The sequence below is a fragment of the Pseudophryne corroboree genome, chromosome 5 (genome assembly GCF_028390025.1).
Source record: "Pseudophryne corroboree isolate aPseCor3 chromosome 5, aPseCor3.hap2, whole genome shotgun sequence".
In the NCBI taxonomy this organism is placed as follows: domain Eukaryota; kingdom Metazoa; phylum Chordata; class Amphibia; order Anura; family Myobatrachidae; genus Pseudophryne; species Pseudophryne corroboree.
The window spans coordinates 117,623,938-117,647,864 of record NC_086448.1 but is presented as its reverse complement, the minus strand read 5'-3'; the positions used below and the strand labels follow the sequence as shown (position 1 = coordinate 117,647,864).

At 44.2% G+C, this 23,927-nt stretch overlaps 1 protein-coding gene across 14 annotated transcripts in view; it reads right to left on the bottom strand.

Moving 5' to 3' along the window:
• Positions 1-259: 259 nt before the first annotated feature.
• KIAA1217 (KIAA1217 ortholog) overlaps positions 260-23,927 on the bottom strand; it is a 1,254,604-nt gene continuing 1,230,936 nt past the window's right edge. For 12 of the 14 annotated variants that reach the window (XM_063921607.1, XM_063921600.1, XM_063921602.1 and 9 more), the window contains 9 exons: positions 22,909-23,056; positions 19,719-20,190; positions 14,393-14,564; positions 13,610-13,740; positions 12,174-12,311; positions 11,545-11,664; positions 3,406-5,022; positions 2,906-3,031; positions 260-2,297 (listed from right to left, as the gene is read on the bottom strand). In XM_063921607.1, coding sequence (XP_063777677.1) covers positions 1,797-2,297; positions 2,906-3,031; positions 3,406-5,022; positions 11,545-11,664; positions 12,174-12,311; positions 13,610-13,740; positions 14,393-14,564; positions 19,719-20,190; positions 22,909-23,056 — 3,425 coding nt within the window. In that variant the 3' untranslated portion in view covers positions 260-1,796. The remainder of the gene's footprint in view (positions 2,298-2,905; positions 3,032-3,405; positions 5,023-11,544; positions 11,665-12,173; positions 12,312-13,609; positions 13,741-14,392; positions 14,565-19,718; positions 20,191-22,908; positions 23,057-23,927) is intronic. The other 2 variants (XM_063921610.1, XM_063921603.1) reach the window with 2 other exon arrangements.

Sequence of the window (23,927 nt, the reverse complement as noted above, 5' to 3'; positions counted from 1 at the left end):
CACTTCAAACTAAAGGGAAACAAACCAGCAGCAGTGAATGTATGTTGGCCACTAGGTGACACTAAAGTGCAGCAAAAGAGCAAATACTTCTGTACTGCTGGTGTGAAAGCATTGTAAGCGCAAATCCCGGCATAGGACAAATGCACCGGACTGTGGCTCCATTAACTGCTGTACACTCCCAATATATATAGGTACATGAAATACAGCAATCACATTACAAATACTGTGCTAAGACACAATAAACCACAAACAATAGATGTATATATAAGAGCATGCATCACTTTATTGTATTTCAGAAAAGTGACCTGCTTTTTATAGATATTTGTTACAGTAGTTATACAAATTCATTAATTTACAAAATCTGTGCAAACTCTTCCTTTCCAAGTTGCCACTGTTTGAAAGCATGCATAAAGGATGAGAGGGGGGTAGGCAACATGGTGTTCCGGGGGTCTGCACTCGCATCATCTAATTGGCTGTTGGGGACAATAGGCAGTGACACTGTACAGAACCTGTAGGGACACAGATTGCCTACCTCTTTAAGAAACCATTAGCACATCACTGTACGTAGAAGTGTAGCGTATGTATACTGTATGTACATACCTATAACATTAATTAAAGAACAATATTTGTACTCATTTTAAAAACCCAGATTGGGGCACTGGTAGGCAGTTGCTTTGAAGGAAATCGGAATTGATAAATATGTCATTGTTAAAACAAAGATTTGAGTACACTTTAATTTTTTTTTCTTTTTGTGCATATAACCAAATGGCAGAGCCTAGTGCCATTGTGGGCGTTTTTTTAAAGGGCATCAATCATCAAAAACAGACTAACCAAATTATATAATTTGGTTAAAGTAACTGCCATATGTTATGATTTTTCAAAAATAGAATAATAAACTTAAAAGATGAAATTGCTACATATTTGTATAACTTTTGTTTTGCAGCATTGTCAGGTTATCTCGCTTTATGGCAGCTTACATCCCACTTTATGGGACAGGAAAACGTCAAGAAATCTGACAGGGTGTGGGATTATTTAGATTTGGAGGAGATTACATGTACTTTAAGAGGCAAACTATGAGTCACATGATGATGTTACCCAAGGATAAGACAAGTCTACTGTGCAAACTAATAACTGAAGTCGTTTTATGTCGGAGCACAGGGCATAACTAAATATTATACGTATAATAATGTCTAAATGCACTTAGAATAGAAACTCCTGATTTGGCGTTGATTCATTTCTATTTAAATACGACATACATTTTGATGAATGAATCCCTTTAAGCATATTTCATAGTGATCAGCCCGCCCACTGCGGCGTTACCAAGTAGAAGTCTTTAATCATACATTATATCCATATGAAAATATCTTGGCAAAAAAATAAAAGCAACAATGATGTTTAGTTGACAAAAATAGAAATCTGTAGTCAAAGCCAGCATGAACGGAAAATAAAGGCTAAAACTTCACGCCAGAGTTGATCTCTTGCAGGTTCAATAATGAAAAATATTCTATACAAAATAATCTCTATCTTCACATTCTGGATACCCTTTTTCCAGCTTTCCTAGAGCCCCACACACATGCAAACATACAGTATAGGAATATATACAATCACACACGCTAACTTTCAATTTACATTAAAAAAACAAAGACCATTAAAAGGGGTATAGGGTTATAATTACAACAGCAACAAAGTTGACAAAGATCGACGGGTGCGTTATGTACACAGTGAGAACACTAAGCCGAAAGAGGGGTGGGGTGGCACAGAAGACACAGCCGCGGCGGCACACCTACAGTGATGAGTTATGAAGTCTCCTTTGGCGCGGTGACCTTGCTTGCATTTCCGTTCTGTGACTTGTAGCTGGTGAAGCCAGGTGTGTGGATCGTACGGATGCTCTTCACACCTTGGGTCAGTGAAGTGGGAGAGACAGAAGTAGTAGAGGGAGAAGTAGCAGAAGAAGAAGCAGCAGTGGGAGGAGATGGTCTGCCATTTGCGTTCTGTAGTGAAAATGAGAGATGATGACCTTTACCTGAATATGATGGGCTCTGCAGCTTTGAAGTGCCATTCTGAACAGGACGGATAAGGGACGAGGGGTTAATAGTGCGAATAGACTGAGCGTTAGAATTGGTTATTGGGACATGTGACTTTACAGGGGGATTATGGGAGTTAGATGTATCATTACACTGAGCAGAAACAGAGCTGCCTTTTCCAGTGTTTAGAGAAAGTGCTGGAATTTTAGAAGCAGATAAAGTAGGGGAAGCAGCCTTAAAATCCCCACCAGCTTTCTTAGTACCTCCGTTAGCCTGCAAATAAAGATGGCGGGAGATAGTTTAACATTAATACACCAACATGGTCGCAGGAAAAAAAAAAGACCCCCATATGGTTACAGTGTTTGCTGAGGTTCTCTGGACCTGGCAGAATCCATAAAGCACAGAAAAGTTTTAGAGTACTGTTGAGAGGTGGATGATACAGTCACTTGAAACGCGTACAGTGCGCTGTGTGGGCCATGCTGTGTGATTAGAATGTAGGTGAGATAGCAAGCCGTTAATGCAATGAACTTAACATACACGTTAGTACTGGACAACATAAACACCACTGCACAGGCGTGCATTTCGTTTTCTACCCGCAAGTGCAGTGTTACCACTGTAAGCCGCGTTTCGCTCATCTCAGCTGAACATCTTGAGGTGGAACAAAGCAGTAGGTGTGTTTTATTGCAGGCATGCAGAGATATGGCTAGAGTGAGACAAAGTACAACAGGATTTCTCATGCCACCAGATCCAGACAGCTAACAAAAACAAGAGTGAAAGCAACGCCATCCTTGTTTTGGTTACATTTAGTCAGTTACTTGGCTTGAAGTTTTAAAAAGCTTTTTTTAAAGTCCTTCCAAAGTGTTGTTCTAAGGTAAAACTACCTGTCTGAATTGACGCTGTGGCTCCTGAAGCTTTGGCTGTTTGCTAGTTTTTTCCGTACTCCCTTGTCTAGTTTTAGAAGACATTGGTATTGGCATTCTGCTGGTTTGTGACGCTCCATTTGAACCCTACAGGGACAGCCAACGGGAGAGAGAGACAGAAATAACATGTAAATCATACATCATCAGTGATTTCATTGAGTCTCATGCCATGCTCCACCAATAGTAAATGAATCTTTAGCCATGCAGTAGACACATCAGAAGGTTATTGTCAAAAGAATTAAATCATTTTTAGGAGGGGAAAATAAACCAGTTATTTCAAACAAGCAGTTTTTTTTTGTTCTTCATTTTCCCATCACCAAGTAATCAAACATATTAAACCAAAAGCTTGTTAGGCACCTATCAGAAAAAGCCAACCACCGGAAGAACAGCAACCAAGTCATTAGGAATCGTGTTCCGCAACCGGAAGACAGTTATGCTTTGGACGTTTTATGCACAGGTACCTTACGTGCTGTAGTGGGTATGGATGATGAAGACTCTAGAACAAGTTTTGTATCATCCACAAATGCAGGTTCTTTGGCAACAACAGGCATTAAGTTTAAAGTTTTGTTTTCCTCCCTCGTTTCTATAACATCTGATCCTGGTCTCGGTGTCATTTCACTTATTGTGCTTTCCAGCTGCTTGATGGTCTGCTCAAGACTGTCCAAGGTCCTGTAAGTATTTTTCCTGATTTCATCTGTCCTCGACACCTGACCTGGCTCTTCAAGGCTGAGAACGTTGGGCATCAGGTTTTCCTCGCTGCTCTTAGATCTTGCTATTTCAAACCTTTTTGCTTCTTTGTGTTGTTTTACGGTTCCATCGGGTTCTTCTTCATCTTCATACACCACCACCTGCAAAGTCTTTTTCCCAGTTTTTGTCCCTGTACGGATGGCTTGGGTTAAAGCGGCCAGTTGCTTTTTGGGAAACTTGAACTTAAATTTTTTCTTTACATCCTGCCTCTGACCAAACTGATAGTCCGAGGCATCAGACTTTTCATCTTCTGAGAGAAGTGCCTGGGAGGTGGTACCATCCTGAAACATAGTCTGTTTCATTTGTGCCAAAGATGGATAGTTGAATCTATATTTATTTTGAGTCATGATACTCTCTGTAGTTTTTATGGTTTCATTTGTCTTGATCCTGTCTTTTTCAGATGGTGGAACATTCGATTCCTTCTCCTCCTCTTCCTCCTCTTCATCCTCCTCTTCAATCTTTGCCCTTGACATAACTTTTTCTAAATCATCATCACATTCTTCAAATATTGTTGAAAGTCTTTTATAAGCTGACCTAATATCCATTGGTTCATCAAATATGATAATGACTGGTTTCTTGTCTGTGCACATTACAGTATCTTCCATGCCAGGTGTGAGGGTTCTACCTAAAGGAATTTTCTCCACGTTCTCTCGATCAATGTTGACCGTTTGCACTTCCCCACCCTTTCGGTTTACAATATCTTGAACTTCACCGGTTGAGAGGACTTGTACCTCAGTATTCGTTATCATGAAAGCGATGTTATCTGCTGGAGACTTTGGTTCAGTTGGGGATACTGTTGGAGATTCAATGTCCTCAGACTGGTGGCTGTTAGTCCTCCTTGAACTCTTTTGTCTTAATACAACTGGCTGGCCTAAATCTAAATAGGGCATTCCCTGTTCTTGCAATGATTTACTAGCTACTGACAAATCCTGATTTTCTACAACCTTTTCTACATTTGAAACCCTGTCAAATGTAAAATGTGAAACCTCTATTTTTTGTTCCAATCTTTCTTTACCAGCTTTAGAGGGTTTGGTAGAGCTCAACAGGTTTAGATTTTGCTTGTTATGGTACTTATATGTTATTATATTTTCTTCTTTCTCATATTCGATATCTTTCTGAGGTTCTTCCTTGGCGGTTGAGCTATTCTCATCCCTGTCTGTGAACAGACTATAAGTAGACTGCTCATTCATTACCACAGTCTGCCCCTGCCTATACATGGCCAAATCAGGTGCAGAACTTTGTACAGATTGCAATTTCCACTTGTCCTCTGTGCTTTCAACAAGTTTTGGGCTTTCAGGATTTAAACATTCTTTTGAAATAGTGCATGACACCTATGGGGAAATATTAGAGGGTAAATTAACTTGTTAAATATTACTAATATATCTATAAAGTTACATTAAGTGCTAAATCAATGCTAGAGAGAATTCTCAAATGTATTTATTTTTTGCAATGAAATTTACATTTCTAAGTCTGCATGAAACTTGTGTTTGTCTATTATAAATGTGTGTTTGAATGTTGTGCAATATTATAAAAAAATTGTAGGTGTCTTTAAATACGAAGCTATTGGACTGTGCAGTCACTTTCAGCAGTACCATAATACTGCTCAGATGGTGCCAGAATTGGGTGGAGGGGTCCACTGTCTCCAATATCCAAGCAGTTATATGTTATAAACCCCAATAATAATTTACAGTTTGTTATTTAAGTAAATATCTCTTCCTATTCTAATGAAGATATCACATTTGAAATCACTTGCATATATTACTCGTCCAACCACTGCACTATGCAGTGCTATCAAGAGATAAAAACCTGATTTAAGTTGGACCAAAACGGATTCATGAAAATGGTAAATCAAGTTGGAAGATTAACTCCATGTGTGAGGCCAGAGGTCAACCCGCAAAGTCAAGGCCAGAGTGGCCATTGTGAGAATGTCAGTGGGCCATTACCTTAACTATGCAATTCAGCAACCCATTACCTTAACTATGCAATTCAGCAACTCACATGAATGGCCAAATGGATAATGACTGCACTACATGGTTTGATAACTACTATAGCCTTTCTTTTATGTTTACAGTGCTCTGGTTTAAAATGGAATTATGTATGTTGAGTAAACTAGGTACAAAACAAAGCTTATCAATGGAATGCTCATGATTAATTCAATAAATTATTGCTGAAAAAAACGTAATATAGATGTAGAGCAGCCTATCACCTCACTAGTGATCAGTGCACTAGTTACAATGTGTCTAATAGAGCAGCCTCTCACCTCACTAGTGATCAGTGCCACAGTTACAATGTGTCTAATAGAGCAGCCTCTCACCTCACTAGTGATCAGTGCCACAGTTACAATGTGTCTGATAGAGCAGCCTATGACCTCACTAGTGATCAGTGCCACAGTTACAATGTGTCTAATAGAGCAGCCTCTCACCTCACTAGTGATCAGTGCCACAGTTACGATGTGTCTGATAGAGCAGCCTATCACCTCACTAGTGATCAGTGCACTAGTTACAATGTGTCTAATAGAGCAGCCTCTCACCTCACTAGTGATCAGTGCCACAGTTACAATGTGTCTGATAGAGCAGCCTATCACCTCACTAGTGATCAGTGCCACAGTTACAATGTGTCTAATAGAGCTGCCTATCACCTCACTAGTGATCAGTGCACTAGTTACAATGTGTCTAATAGAGCAGCCTCTCACCTCACTAGTGATCAGTGCCACAGTTACAATGTGTCTGATAGAGCAGCCTATGACCTCACTAGTGATCAGTGCCACAGTTACAATGTGTCTGATAGAGCAGCCTATGACCTCACTAGTGATCAGTGCCACAGTTACAATGTGTCTGATAGAGTAGCCTATGACCTCACTAGTGATCAGTACCACAGTTACAATGTGTCTGATAGAGCAGCCTATCACCTCACTAGTTATCAGTGCCACAGTTACAATGTGTCTGATAGAGCAGCCTATCACCTCACTAGTGATCAGTGCCACAGTTACAATGTGTCTGATAGAGCAGCCTATCACCTCACTAGTGATCAGTACCACAGTTACAATGTGTCTGATAGAGCAGCCTATCACCTCACTAGTTATCAGTGCCACAGTTACAATGTGTCTGATAGAGCAGCCTATCACCTCACTAGTGATCAGTGCCACAGTTACAATGTGTCTGATAGAGCAGCCTATCACCTCACTAGTGATCAGTGCCACAGTTACAATGTGTCTGATAGAGCAGCCTATCATCTCACTAGTGATCAGTGCCACAGTTACTATGTGTCTGATAGAGCAGCCTATCATCTCACTAGTGATCAGTGCCACAGTTACAATGTGTCTGATAGAGCAGCCTATCACCTCACTAGTGATCAGTACCACAGTTACAATGTGTCTGATAGAGCAGCCTATCACCTCACTAGTGATCAGTGCCACAGTTACAATGTGTCTGATAGAGCAGCCTATCACCTCACTAGTGATCAGTGCCACAGTTACAATGTGTCTGATAGAGCAGCCTATGACCTCACTAGTGATCAGTGCCACAGTTACAATGTGTCTGATAGAGCAGCCTATGACCTCACTAGTGATCAGTACCACAGTTACAATGTGTCTGATAGAGCAGCCTATCACCTCACTAGTGATCAGTGCCACAGTTACAATGTGTCTGATAGAGCAGCCTATGACCTCACTAGTGATCAGTGCCACAGTTACAATGTGTCTGATAGAGCAGCCTATGACCTCACTAGTGATCAGTACCACAGTTACAATGTGTCTGATAGAGCAGCCTATCACCTCACTAGTGATCAGTGCCACAGTTACAATGTGTCTGATAGAGCAGCCTATCAACTCACTAGTGATCAGTACCACAGTTACAATGTGTCTGATAGAGCAGCCTATCATCTCACTAGTGATCAGTGCCACAGTTACAATGTGTCTGATAGAGCAGCCTATCACCTCACTAGTGATCAGTGCCACAGTTACAATGTGTCTAATAGAGCAGCCTATGACCTCACTAGTGATCAGTGCCACAGTTACAATGTGTCTGATAGAGCAGCCTATTATCTCACTAGTGATCAGTGCCACAGTTACAATGTGTCTGATAGAGCAGCCTATCACCTCACTAGTGATCAGTACCACAGTTACAATGTGTCTGATAGAGCAGCCTATCACCTCACTAGTGATCAGTGCCACAGTTACAATGTGTCTGATAGAGCAGCCTATGACCTCACTAGTGATCAGTGCCACAGTTACAATGTGTCTGATAGAGCAGCCTATCACCTCACTAGTGATCAGTACCACAGTTACAATGTGTCTGATAGAGCAGCCTATCACCTCACTAGTGATCAGTGCCACAGTTACAATGTGTCTAATAGAGCTGCCTATCACCTCACTAGTGATCAGTGCCACAGTTACAATGTGTCTGATAGAGCAGCCTATCACCTCACTAGTGATCAGTGCCACAGTTACAATGTGTCTGATAGAGCAGCCTATCACCTCACTAGTGATCAGTGCCACAGTTACAATGTGTCTGATAGAGCAGCCTATCACCTCATTAGTGATCAGTGCCACAGTTACAATGTGTCTGATAGAGCAGCCTATCATCTCACTAGTGATCAGTACCAGTTACAATGTGTCTAATAGAGCAGCCTCTCACCTCACTAGTGATCAGTGCCACAGTTACAATGTGTCTGATAGAGCAGCCTATCACCTCACTAGTGATCAGTGCACTAGTTACAATGTGTCTAATAGAGCAGCCTCTCACCTCACTAGTGATCAGTGCCACAGTTACAATGTGTCTAATAGAGAAGCCTCTCACCTCACTAGTGATCAGTGCCACAGTTACAATGTGTCTGATAGAGCAGCCTATCATCTCACTAGTGATCAGTGCCACAGTTACAATGTGTCTAATAGAGCAGCCTCTCACCTCACTAGTGATCAGTGCCACAGTTACAATGTGTCTGATAGAGCAGCCTATGACCTCACTAGTGATCAGTGCCACAGTTTCAATGTGTCTGATAGAGCAGCCTATGACCTCACTAGTGATCAGTGCCATAGTTACAATGTGTCTGATAGAGCAGCCTATGACCTCACTAGTGATCAGTGCCATAGTTACAATGTGTCTGATAGAGCAGCCTATCACCTCACTAGTGATCAGTGCCACAGTTACAATGTGTCTGATAGAGCTGCCTATGACCTCACTAGTGATCAGTGCCACAGTTACAATGTGTCTAATAGAGCAGCCTCTCACCTCACTAGTGATCAGTGCCACAGTTACAATGTGTCTAATAGAGCAGCCTCTCACCTCACTAGTGATCAGTGCACTAGTTACAATGTGTCTAATAGAGCAGACTCTCACCTCACTAGTGATCAGTGCCACAGTTACAATGTGTCTAATAGAGCAGCCTCTCACCTCACTAGTGATCAGTGCCACAGTTACAATGTGTCTGATAGAGCAGCCTATCATCTCACTAGTGATCAGTGCCACAGTTACAATGTGTCTAATAGAGCAGCCTATGACCTCACTAGTGATCAGTGCCACAGTTACAATGTGTCTAATAGAGCAGCCTCTCACCTCACTAGTGATCAGTGCCACAGTTACAATGTGTCTGATAGAGCAGCCTATCATCTCACTAGTGATCAGTGCCACAGTTACAATGTGTCTAATAGAGCAGCCTATGACCTCACTAGTGATCAGTGCCATAGTTACAATGTGTCTGATAGAGCAGCCTATCACCTCACTAGTGATCAGTGCCACAGTTACTATGTGTCTGATAGAGCAGCCTATCACCTCACTATTGATCAGTGCCACAGTTACAATGTGTCTGATAGAGCAGCCTATCACCTCATTAGTGATCAGTGCCACAGTTACAATGTGTCTGATAGAGCAGCCTATCATCTCACTAGTGATCAGTACCAGTTACAATGTGTCTAATAGAGCAGCCTCTCACCTCACTAGTGATCAGTGCCACAGTTACAATGTGTCTGATAGAGCAGCCTATCACCTCACTAGTGATCAGTGCACTAGTTACAATGTGTCTAATAGAGCAGCCTCTCACCTCACTAGTGATCAGTGCCACAGTTACAATGTGTCTAATAGAGAAGCCTCTCACCTCACTAGTGATCAGTGCCACAGTTACAATGTGTCTGATAGAGCAGCCTATCATCTCACTAGTGATCAGTGCCACAGTTACAATGTGTCTAATAGAGCAGCCTCTCACCTCACTAGTGATCAGTGCCACAGTTACAATGTGTCTGATAGAGCAGCCTATGACCTCACTAGTGATCAGTGCCACAGTTACAATGTGTCTAATAGAGCAGCCTCTCACCTCACTAGTGATCAGTGCCACAGTTACAATGTGTCTAATAGAGCAGCCTCTCACCTCACTAGTGATCAGTGCCACAGTTACAATGTGTCTGATAGAGCAGCCTATGACCTCACTAGTGATCAGTGCCATAGTTACAATGTGTCTGATAGAGCAGCCTATCACCTCACTAGTGATCAGTGCCACAGTTACAATGTGTCTAATAGAGCTGCCTATCACCTCACTAGTGATCAGTGCCACAGTTACAATGTGTCTGATAGAGCAGCCTATGACCTCACTAGTGATCAGTGCCACAGTTACAATGTGTCTAATAGAGCAGCCTCTCACCTCACTAGTGATCAGTGCCACAGTTACAATGTGTCTAATAGAGCAGCCTCTCACCTCACTAGTGATCAGTGCCACAGTTACAATGTGTCTGATAGAGCAGCCTATGACCTCACTAGTGATCAGTGCCATAGTTACAATGTGTCTGATAGAGCAGCCTATCACCTCACTAGTGATCAGTGCCACTGGTGTAACATGAGGCACAGGCTGATGTGATGTCCCCTGTTCTAGTCATGAATATAGAGTACACAATATAGCTGCCCAGGCACACCTAAGGGGGTGAATATCATACATTCTAAAGGGTGGAGGTGTTACCCATAGCAACTAATCAAATCCTAGCTTTCATTTAATAGAATGTACTAGATACATGGGCTTTGGGCAACAGCTCCCATTGGGGGTGATTCAGACCTGATCGTAACATCTACAGCCTCCCTGACATGCGGGGGGACGCCCAGTACAGGGCTAGTCCGCCCCCAATGTCAGGCCCTGCCCCGTTATACAAGTACAAAAGCATCGCACGGCGATACTCGTGACGTCACGCAGCTGCCGCGGCCCGTCCCCCCCAACTGTCCAGGCATGCCTGCGTTGCCCGGACTGCGCCCCTTAACGGCAGCCAAACGCCGCCGGTCCGCCCCTTCCTGTCAATCAGGCAGAGGCGATCGCAGGGCTAAGACAGCCGTCGGCTGTCTGCCATGCGCCTGTGCACTGTGGCGCCGACGCATGTGCACTTCTGACCTGATCGCTGCTGTGCGAACACGCACAGCAGCGATCAGGTCTGAATTAGCCCCTTTGTCCACTTTTATAAATCTCCCCCAAAATGTAGTATTCTCTATCTGACTGTGATATAAAAGCGGTTTTGGTGTAATCCACTCCAGTAACCTGTGCACAAAAAAAGAATTTGATTTATTTGCATTAAAGTGTCTCTTAATATAAGAATCTAACATTTAAAAAAAATGGTTTCATTGGTCAGTACCACATACATTATACACCTAAATACAAGAAATAGCAATAACACATGCAAACAGGATAGGCTGGTAACGCAGAAATAGCCACTGAGAATTAGAGAATTAGTGCAGACGATGGACAACACAGTTATACAACTGATGACTAAAAGACAGATAGTTGGCGATATAATGCACATAGCTCATGGGTATCTGGGGGATATTACTGTAGGTTGGTTAGTATTAGCAAAGAAGGTTATGGTTAAATCCTGCAAATTAAATTACCTTCTTTTCCTTGGGTAGAGCTAAACCTGAAGGTCGGAAATCTTTCTCATGAGCCTCTGCTTTAGAGCGCTCATACTGCACCTTTGTATTAATTTCCACTATGGAACATTTCTGGAAAGCCTAAAAGACGTAAAATATTAGATAGGCTGAAGCACAGCCATGGGAACATTGTCCATTGACCTATGCGCCATTTATGGTCTTGTCATCCCTCCATAACCAGCATAACGGGAACGTCTTCGGATTTGGAGGAGTATAGTCTATATTATAGGCCAGTTCTCAGTGTTCTATTTCTGGTACAGGTACAATAAGTCCATGCAGACACATTTCTAGAACTGTAAAATGTGCTCAAGTTATTATCCATTATTCTAAATGAAAACCATGTGAGGATATCCATTTTATTTTCCATCTACTGTAATTGTAAGGGAGATGTATCAAGCCTTGGAGAGAGATAAAGTGGAGAAGTTGCCCATAGCAACCAGCTTTAGCCATCATTTATCCAGCACAGTTTATAACATGACAGGAGCTGATTGGTTGGTACTTTATCTCTTATTACTTTCCGGCTCAGTACATCTGCCACCCTCCCTATCCCCTCAGTGAGTTATAACGTTTACAACTTGCGGGACATTTACCTGAAGCTCTGCCATGATTCTTTCTCCTTCTTCCTCCTCTTCTTCATCCTTCACTATGGTACTATTGGGTAGACTTTGGCTATCTGCTTCTGACTTCATTGTTTTTGATGGAGTTGATGGAGGGACATCTTCAGAGTCCTGCATTAATAAGAAAAGATTGCATCAAAGTTATCCCAACGCCAACCTGACCTCTCTAAAGCTGGGCATACACTATACAATTATCTGGCAGATAATCAGCCAGATCTAGCTGGTTGTAATAAAAATCTGGTAATAGATGAGAGCAGATGACAATCGACCATTTGCTCACAAACACTGGAAAAAGGATAAAACCTATCCGTGCTTTAACCAATTTGTACGAATGCCAGTTTTTGTTCGTTGTCTAGTGTTTGGGATAAATTGGTTGACTGTCATTTACTCTCATCTGTTACCAAATTTTCATTCCAACCAGTCAGATCTAGCAGATATTCTGCCCATCTTAAGAACTATACTAAGGGGGTGTGGTCATGCCACACTGGGTCTGGAATTTGATTAAATCAGGAACATGAATGATTTTTTCAAAAACATTTTTACTAAAGTTTGGAGGTATGCCGAATTATGCCATTAGCCAAAACTGCCATTACTACAGTGACGGCGATACAACGATGACGGCATGTTCGGGAATATATTTATACTAAATTACTCAATTTTTATTTTTGTAACTAATTTTGGTTTTGGCATAACAAAAACACGATGATGATTTAGAACCAAAACATGGGGAGTAATGCAGCATACATTTGTACTGTACAACGGTGGTCATTCCGAGTTGATCGCTCGTTGCCGTTTTTAGCAGAATAGCGATCAGGCTTATTCTGTGCACGCACTAAGTAATTTCACACAAAACTATGCAATTTTACACCGGTCCGAGTGGCGCTTTTCAGTCGCTTTGCTGATCAGTGAGTGATTGACAGGAAGTGGGTGTTTCTGGGCGGAAACTGACCGTTTTCCGGGAGTGTGCTAAAAAAAGCAGGCGTGTCAGGCTAAAACGCAGAAGTGGCTGGAGAAACGGGGGAGTGGCTGGCCGAACGCAGGGCGTGTTTGTGACGTCAAACCAGGAACTAAATGGACTGAGGTGATCGCAATCTAGGAGTAGGTCTGGAGCTACTCAGAAACTGCATGAAATTTTTTAGTAGCAATTCTGCTACTCTGTCGTTCGCAATTCTGCTAAGCTAAGATACACTCCCAGAGGGCGGCGGCCTAGCGTGTGCAATGCTGCTAAAAACAGCCAGCCAGCGATCAACTCTGAATGAGGGCCAACTTAACAGCTCTTTGTACTTTCATGTCTTGACTGCTAACTTGGCAAATGCTGTCCACCATTATTTCTGAGATGGTTTGATGAGAGCTCAGATGTCTGGGACAGTGTCAGTAATATCATGAGTCACAATAACAATACCACTTACTTTGCTGTCTTTCCAATCTGAGGTCCATGCACCGCTCAGGCCAGACCCAGGAGGGTACATACGTCGTGGAGGGGGTGGAGGTGGAGACTTTGTTAATTTATCACTTTCTTGTTCACTTTCCTGTACACTTTCTAGAACATAAAAAAAAAAAACAGTAGTAACAAATAAATATCAGTTGTCTAGTTCAAACTGGAACCTATTTAGTGGTGATCTCCCTTCTTGGACACTTAGAACAGTAGATAACGACCTTGTGACCCCAGTGATATGGCTGACATTCAGTTAGGGGTCTTGGCACTAAAATTTCTCCAGCTTCCCCTGGCAGGAAAATGATCCATCATTGACACATCTGGGGGTTGGTGGGGACTGCCTCTTGTATATTGTAAGATCAGTATAATGGAAATTGGATGACTGTCAATTTGCTCAGTGACGGGAGGTCGTTACCAGTTATTGTAGTATTTAGATTGGATGCACACTGTAACTGGCCTATTTATCACATCCCACATTCTAAAGATGGCGTGAGCTGCGGGATTCAAGCTCCGCTTTGTAAGTCTCACAATATAACAGAAACCTAGTATAGGGGCTTCTTGTGCGATTGAAAAGGTGGGAACACAGCAGATATCTTATGCACCAGCATTATACTATTGCTAACACTAGATTCCTAGAACTGTACAGTACGTAGCTGGCATCCAAAGAGTAGCAATGGTTCATAATTCGATTTGTATCCCAGGTCTTTGTACAACTACTGTAACATTTTCTAGCAAAGGACACAGTGCACTCTCTTACCATTTACTTCCAGTTTTTCTATGGTGTCCGTTTTTAGAGCTTGAGACGGCATTTCTAGGCTGGGGATTGACTTCATAATATTGGCTTGTGCTTCCTCCAGCATCTTCTCAAATTCCTTTCCGTTGTAATGGTCAATGCTCTGTCGTTTCTCTTCAAATTTCCTCTCTGCTTCCTACAGCCAAAGAGCACAATATTACTAGCTTACAGTATGTGCTCAATTCCAATACCTGGTAATATATCCTGAGAGAGAGGCTACTGAGACAGAGGCGTAACTAAGGGGGGGTCGAGCAGGGCACATGACCCGGGCACCTTGACATGCCCAGCAGAGGGGGGCGCCGGCCAGGGCATCATGCCCACTTGCCACCGCTGCTCTAGCTCTGCCCCCGGGCCGTCCCCCATCCTGCTGCTATGTGAGGGAAGGACAGCGCAGCGCCTCTCCTGCTCCTCAATGTGCTCAGTGTCTGGTCTGGCGGCGGCGGGGCGAGTCTCCTTGGTTTGGTTTGTTAGCCAATCAGAGCTCGCGGACAGGCTCCTGATTGGCTGCCGGTCCGCGAGCTCTGATTGGCTAACAAACCAAACCAAGATACCCGCGTCCGGCAGCCGGAGACCGGACTTCATGGTGCATTGAGGGGCAGGAGAGGCACTGCGCTCCCCTCACATAGCAGATAGAGGCGGGAAGCGCCAGGGGAGAGTGGGGGGGGGGGGGGGGCAATGTGTATCTCTGTGGGGCAATGTGTATCTGGCACTGTGTGGCAATGTGTGTCTCTGTGGGGAAATGTGTGTCTCTGTGGGGAAATGTGTATCTGGCACTGTGGGGCAATGTGTCTCTCTGTGGGGAAATGTGTATCTGGCACTGTGGGGCAATGTGTGTCTCTGTGGGGAAATGTGTGTCTCTGTGGGGCAATGCATATCTGGCACTGTGTATCTGGCACTATGGGCAATGTGTATCTCTGTGGGGTAATATGTATCTGGCACTGTGGGGGCATATATGTATCTGGCACTGTGGGGGCATATATGTATCTGGCACTGTGGGGGCATATATGTATCTGGCACTGTGGGGGCATATATGTATCTGGCACTGTGGGGGCATATATGTATCTGGCACTGTGGGGGCATATATGTATCTGGCACTGTGGGGGCATATATGTATCTGGCACTGTGGGGGCATATATGTATCTGGCACTGTGGGGGCATATATGTATCTGGCACTGTGGGGGCATATATGTATCTGGCACTGTGGGGGCAATGTGTATCTGGCACTGTGAGGCAATGTGTATCTGGCACTGTGAGGCAATGTGTATCTGGCACTGTGAGGCAATATGTATCTGGCACTGTGGGGCAATATGTATCTGGCACTGTGGGTCAATATGTACCTGGCACTGTGGGGCAATATGTACCTGGCACTGTGGGGCAATATGTACCTGGCACTGTGGGGCAATATGTATCTGGCACTGTGGGGCAATATGTATCTGGCACTGTGGGGCAATATGTATCTGGTACTGTGTAAAAAGGGGACTCTGCCTGTGTACTGTGTAAAAAGGGGACTCTACTGCCGTAATACGCAAAAATTGAATGAAGGTGTGCTGAGAGACGACACAAGGGGGAGATGAAAGTGTGCTGAGAGATGACACAAGGGGGAGGTGATAGTGTGCTGAGAGACTACACCAGGGGGAGGTGATAGTGTGCTAAGAGATGACACCAGGGGGAGGTGATAGTGTGCTGAGAGACCACACAAGGGGGAGGTGATTGATAGTGTGTTGAGAGACAACGCAGAGGGTAGGTGATATTCATGTTGACACGCCCCATTTTCAGTGGCCACACCCCTTCTGGTATGTGACCACACCCCTTCTGGTGCGTGGCTACGCCATTTCCCCCCGGCCGCTTTCACATACTTGATTTTGTGGGTTTGGGGGTTTTTTTTTGGGGGGAGGCGCCACCCTTCATCTTGCCCTGGTGCTCCAAAAACCCTAGTTACACCTTTGCTACTGAAGGTAGGAGTTAGCATTCCCATTTATTTGTATGAGGAATTAAACAATACCAGACCAAGTAATAGCTGTAAATTCATTTGTAAATAAGAATTTATACTTGACAAAATAAAGTTCTGTAGAGTGAAGAGGTTTAAATGGCAATAAGCAGCAGCAGTAGTAGGTTTATAAACTGCATTAATAGTAACGTTTGTTTTCATGACTTGTTTTGATAAATGTTAATATGAATAACATTAGGTAAGCCATTAGGATTAACATTATGTAACCCATTAAAACAAAACTGTGGTTGTTCACTTTAGAGCTTGTTGCTGACAATTTGCACTGCACTTATTAGCTCCAATGAGTAACCAGGTCTACAGTAGTGCTCCAACCAAGTGCATAATTATTGTGGGTGCAGGGTGTGAAGTTTCTACAGGGCCCAGATTGCCTCCTGGGCCCGTTTTCCCCCTGCACCCCATCGTGCATCACACTAGTGATACCCCCACTGACCACCCTCTACCAAATCAAGCTGCTGCACTGCATAGTCCATCCCAACTACCTGCCCTGCTGGGATAGACTGACTGTGTGCAACATGATATCACGGTAGACAGAGCCCGAGGGTGGCAAGCAATGCAACCAGAAGGGAGGACAGAGAAGAATCAGGTACACCTGGTGAAGGTTCCTCTGGACTGAAGAGATCACAATGGAGACACAACGCAGAAGCTGTACAAGGTGAGTGCCATGCATTTTGTGTCAGATTGTAAGTTCAGAAGTCACTGTGAGAGGGGCACCCAGCCCCCGCGACACGAGAAGTACAAGATAGTGAAACTAGGCAGGAGGCAAAATCAGATACAACACCCTCCATGCCTGAAGCAGAGAGTACCACACACACGCACACAGTGGTGGGCTGGGCCGGGGGGCAGGATGCCATCTGCACCCCGAGCTGGTACAGTTTTTGTGCTCATGTGGAAATGTGCCCCGGCAGCCTGGATGTATTGGATGACACGGAGATCGAATCAGATCTCAGCGCCGGACATACAACAGCGATGGGTGTCAGACAAGCGGTGAAGGAGTTAGGCATTAGAACTTGCCGCTGGACACCAGCCAATCCTGGCTCACTGACTGGTGGCAAATGGAAAGCATCGGCAGACTTTTGAATTTGGCGCCATTTGCAAGCCAATCACAGCTTGAGATCTTACATTAGACACTGCAGAGCAGAAGTGGTCAGTCCATTGGTGGACAGGGAACAGTGAAGAGCTCCTGAAGGGACGAAGAGCCCCAGCGGCCGCAGAACAGGTCAGAATCCAGCGACATCAAGTCAGAAGACATCGGAAACAAATCAGAAGATGGCAGCTGAGCATGGAAGCAGTGTCAGTCACTGGCAGAAGACGGCTGAAGACCAGAGAGTGCTGCTAGTGGTGGGATGCAAAGGAGCATATGAGCTCTCAACTGCATGCTCTCCCAACAGAAAGGGTAGGCCCAGTGTCTGCATAATTCACATCCAGACTACCAGGGATTGGGCACAGTCAGGCAGTAGGCCTATTGCATAGTAGGTGAGCACCAGGCCCATGGACATAAGGTCAGACATTAGGCCTGTAGTACAGGTGAGCAATAGACCCTGGGGTTTTTGGGTGCCCCTTCCCACCCTCTCCTAGTGATTAGTGATCTGGGTGGGCACTAGGCCCAGACACACAGTGCTCATAATGAACAGGCTTTAAGCCTGAGCCTATACAATGACTCTGGGGTCATTCAGATCTGGCCACTGATGCGGCTTGCAGCGCAGTTTGGCGGTAGCAGCAAACTGCGCGGCCACATGCTGGGCGGCCTTGCCCTGTGTTGGACGGCCCTCAGCATGTGCAGAGATGAACGCAGATCCGGTTGCATATGCAGCCATCTGCATTCATCTCTGAATAACCCCCTCTGTTCACTAAGCCCAGGTCACTAAGTGGCCACAGGCAGGATAAAGGGCCTGAGCCTCTATACAAATAACGTGACCTGGCATTATTTCCAGATCACACTGTGCCTTAAGTAGCAAGGCTAAACGCCTGAGACCCTGAAGGAAAGTGACCCTGGGCGATAGGCCCCGGTTACAGGTCTGACCGCATGAAAAGACAGGCAATAGCATGAGTCCACTTATAGTGAGCATCCGGATGATGATAGGTAAATAATGAAAAGGTTGACACCCTTAAGTTAGGTTTACGCACTGCGCGGCTGTGTGTTGTCTCTTTACAGGGACCTGTAGGTGAGTGAGCGGGCGAACAGCAAGAACAGTCGCGGTGAAAAACATTGGTGTCTGTCTGTCTACCCGTGTCTGTTTTTCTCTGTCTGTCTATCTTCCTTCTGGGCGGACAGAGGGCCTTGCACTCCAATGCAAGGTTGAATCTTCACCTGGGGCGTGAGCACCTATAGGTGAAATTCGGTTCCTGAGGCCAAGAGTGCCTGGGATGATCTTCACTTAAGCCCGCAATACTTATTTTGCAAAGTCTCGGATTGATAGGGCGTCTCGGTTGTCTCTTTAGAAGGCCAGTACTTATCTTGTTCTTTATCCAAGACCTCCTCCTTCGTGTTAGGGTCCCGTCTGCATATTAGAATGGTCAACTACGCAACGGCCTGGAGGTAAGAGGGTGTGAACCAGGTAGGCAGCGACTACTCCTGCACAACAGCAGCAACACCACACCATGCACCCCTCTCACACTCCAGGGCCGCCAGCAGCCGTGCTCTGTATGTACACGTCCGGCTGCGGGAGGCAAACAGAGAGAATGCTCCCCGGCTGCTCTGTGCTATAACAAATCAGAGCAGTCGGGCATCTCCACCTCCCCAAGCTCCTTTCACTCAGTCTTGGCTTATGCAACTGCCTACGTGCATCATAAAATCTTATGCCACATCAGGCTGTGCTCTGCAGGGGACCAGAGTAGGCCACCGTCAAGCGAGAAGAGACAGCCACAGAATAACAGGAGACAAGACAGCAGTGAAGCAGGCAGGTTTGCTTGCGCTGCCGTAAGGGTGCTGTGAGGTGATTATTGGTGGGGCCAAATTTTTCTATTACAACTTCCAAAGGCAAAAAAGAATTATACCAATATGCTACAAGCAAGGCGTATAATTTGTCTAGTTTCCTTAAAATTTGTTTTATTACCCGTTATCTGCTTGAAAATGGGTAAAGCTGGTCCATCCTGCATCCGTATACATGTTATTTAATGTGCTGCCTAACCAAGGTGCACTAATGGAGCGCAATGTCGCTCGTTCTTGCAACCTTAAGAAGTCAGGAAAATCCTGTTACTGAACAGCTGATAGCTGTCCATAATTTCATCTGACAAAACAGAGCCATATAGTAATTCCAATATAGTAGCGGTTGTATAATTTACCTCTATGGACACTGCCCGATTCCTGTAACCTGCGTGGTAGATTTCTTCAATAAAAAGGTTTTGTGCAGAGGATCCATTATGCTGAGCCGGCTGTGCAGGTGGAGTTTGCTCTTGTGCTGCACTGGATGACACACTGGTTGAAAGGATGTTTACAGATGAATCTGCGCTCTGGTTACCGGAGGTAAAGACGTGGTTAACCAGTGCCGAGGAGTGTTGGGACTGCTGCATGAAGACCGGTGAACTTTGTACTTGGTGGACTTTCACGCCAGCGGACAGAGGCACCACCTCAGATTTAACAGACGTTGTCGGGGATGGTACCGTGTTCGCCTGTTCGGATTGTGTCGTCTGCAGGTACGTTTGATTTTTTACTTCTTTGTTTTGCGTTACCTCTATATCAGTAACTTTTTCCGTTATGATAAATTGGTTATTTTGATTGAAGTCAACGATCTTAGATGGTCCCTCGGAAACATGTCTAGGGGAAACAAAAGAAATCAGGAGGTTAGCTTGTTCAAAAACAATATAACTGTGGCATCACAGCGAAATCTTAGGAGTCTATTTACTAATCCTTGGAGAGAGATAAAGTGGACGGAGATAAAGTACCAGCCAGTCAGCTCCTAACTGTAATTGTTCAAACCCAGCCTGTGACATGACAGGAGCTGATTGGCTGGTACTTTATCTATGTCTACTTTATCGCCATCCAAGGCTTAGTAAATAGACCTCTTAGTTTTGCTAATATTACTAGTTGCTCACTAAAGTAAGTGCTGATTTCTGTGTCCCAGTGCACAATTTGCAATGGGTCTCCCTTAAATCCAGCATCATTTTACAGAGCAGCATATAGCATATACACAGTACAGTAGATCGCGGCATAAAGATTGCAACATATTTTCAGGGGGACAGGCACACATTAAACATTTTTTAGTAAATATACTGCTTGGCCTGAAACCTCTTCTGCAGATAGGCCACAGCATATATTATTATTATTAATTCTCCTTTATTTATATGGCGCCACAAGGGTTCCGGAGCGCCCAGTTACAGAGTACATAAACAAATAATCAAAACAGGAAAACAGCGACTTACAGTTGAAGACAATATAGGATAAGTACGGGCTAAATAAACATAGCTACAGCAGTAGAAGACACTGACATAAGTATCAGGGTTTTAGAAAATACAAAGAAGAAAGATAACCCTTGTGGGGAACACTCTAAATTTGGAAACATTCCGGATTTAGAGTGCTACCCACAAGGGTTATCTTTCTTCTTTGTATTTTCTAAAATAGCTGTCTACAAACCCATGGGAGCACCACACCATAAAAGATTTTCTACATAGGTGTATAAGTGATAAATTTCGAAGTTTCCTTATAAGTGTCAGTTTTCTGGAAACCATCATCTTCACTCTATATAGATTCCTGTGTGGCTCTCCCAAACCAAAACTTCCTACATAAGTATCAGGGTGGCAGAAAACCGCAAGATTTGGTGCCGTTGAAGGCTGTTTAAGCAAGTAAAGGATAAGCACATGAGGGTTGAGGACCTTGCTTGTGAGAGCTTACATTCTAAAGGGCAGGGGCAGACATACAGGGGTGACACAGATGGGGTAGATAGTGATTGTGGAACAGAGGGTTAGGATGAGATTAGGCTGGGTTTGGTGAAGTAGTGGGTCTTCAGAGCCTGTTTGAAGTTTTGTAGAGAGGTGGAGAGTCTGAGGGGGAGAGGTAGAGAATTCCAGGGAAAGGGAGCAGCACGTGAAAAATCTTGGGAGGTAGGAGTGGGAGGAAGTAATCAGTAGGCAGGAGAGTCAGCGTGCATTAGCAGAGCGAAGAGGACGGGTGGGAGTGTAAAGGGAGATAAGGTCAGAGATGTAAATGGGAGAGGAGTGGGTGAGGGCTTTGTAGGCGAGTGTGAGAAGCTTGAATTGGATTCAGGAAGGGAAGCCAGTAAAGGGCTTTTAGGAGAGGGGAGGTGGACGCGATGCGCATATACGATTCATAAGATCCTGTGTCTTGTCCAAATAAATGGGAGAAACATTGAAAATATGTAAAATACTCTTAAATAAAATGGTTTGGGTTTTTTTAGGGTTGCGAATGCGATCTCCTGCAGAGAACCTGTAGACCCTGCTTCTACTGTATGTAATAATCTTTATGTAGGGAAACATGCTGCATAATAAGAACTAATCGGCACATTTTGTTCTGTTGCACTTTGCACGTGTCTGATTTCAGCAGGAGCACAGATAATGCAGCCCACTGGATAACGTGGTTACCATAACATAACATCCGTACAGTGCCCCAGTAGTGATGTGCTGCCTGGCACCATCTCTCTGCTCTATGGTGTGTCCCTGGCTGGTTGTGCTGCACAAAGCATGACTCACTGAATGCAGACATCAGGATACACAGAGGACACGTTTGGTTCCATTTAATACTTGCAAAGGGATATTAAAAGGAAATGAAGTATGAAATGGACAAATCGTTAACTTGAGGTTTAATCTGGGAGTATTTGGCAATACTGGGAAACATTCACAGCAACCAAAGCGTTAGGACATATTTTACAGTATATAGTGCAGGCCTGTGGCTGTCCAGCTGTTGCAGAACTACAAGTGCCAGCACGCAATGCCTTAATGAAAAGGTTGAGGATGCCTACTTCTACATGAGACAGCAGAAGTGTATCTAGGAGTCCGCTGAAGGGCTTGCTCAGCTGTGTTGCGACGTCATGACATTGCGCATGTTGCACTTTAAGGCTACAACATAATGGAGGCTCTATGACGGAGTCCAGAGCCAGGAGCTTCCCCAGCATTGGCGGCCACAGGTCCCCCAAGTCTAAAAATATTTGTTTGGATGATCTAGGGTCACTCAACTCATGTCCCATCCAGGCCAGCCAGTAGCTACGGCCTTGTGAGAAAGTTTAAGAGAGAGGGGCACAAAATGTTACTAAAATCTTTGGGGTTAGTAAAGAAAAACATCAGTGCACAGTAACAAACTGCTATTGTGTATCTCAACCCCCTCCTTACCTTCTGGTCATGGTCACATCTATGAAACAGATTATCGCACTACAACATTTTTGTTGCCTTACTTTTGCTTTTAGGTAAGTATGTTTGTACACTGGATTATTTCCTAATCTTTCAGTGATGTTTGGCAACAAGGGCTATGGTTCTTATGCAGTTAGCACAGTGTATATATACACAGTGCAGCAACAGTCATCACCTTCTTAAGGTAGACAGGGCGTCGGTCATGTTTCGGATCCTCTTCAGTAAGCTGTCCAGCTTGTGGGGTTCCTCCTTCAGAAACCTGACAGCTTCCACTTCCACCCGTAACACAGCTCGCATTTTATTTTGTAAGTAGGGAAATTCTCCTGAAAACCACATAACATGGTGAAAAATTGGTTAGTTTTATTTACTCTGTCAGCATAAAAAGAAAAATTCAGAAAGCCATCCAATATTCACATTATGCCATACAGTAGTGCCCCTTATTCACATCATGCCGCACAGTAATGCCCCTTATTCACATTATGCCGCACAGTAGTGTTCCTTATTCACATTATGCCACACAGTAGTGCCCTTTATTCACATTATGATGCAGAGTAGTGTCCCTTATTCACATTATGCCGCACAGTAGTGTCCCTTATTCACATTATGCCGCACAGTAGTGCCCTTTATTCACATTATGCTGCACAGTAGTGCCCTTTATTCACATTATGCCACACAGTAGTGTCCCTTATACACATTATGCCACACAGTAGTGCCCTTTATTCACATTATGCCACACAGTAGTGTCCCTTATTCACATTATGCCACACAGTAGTGCCCTTTATGCACATTATGCCGCACAGTAGTGTCCCTTATTCACATTATGCCACAAAGTAGTGCCCCTTATTCACATTATGCCACACAGTAGTGCCCCTTACATTATGACGCACAGTAGTGCATCTTATTCACATTATGCTGCACAGTAGTGCCCCTTATTCAAATTATGGCACACATTAATGCCTCTTATTCACATTATCTGCACAATATTGTTAATTCACATTATGCCACACAATAGTGCCCCCCTTCTGCATTTTATACTGACAAGAAGATGATGTGAAATGTGTAACTTTACCTGTCTGGGGAATGCACTGCAACCCCGGCCAAATAAATAGATTGTTACAGTCTACAGTGTCCACTGAGCTGTCAGTCACTGTGATTTGTGGTCACACACTGAACTCAATGCGCGCACAGACCTAG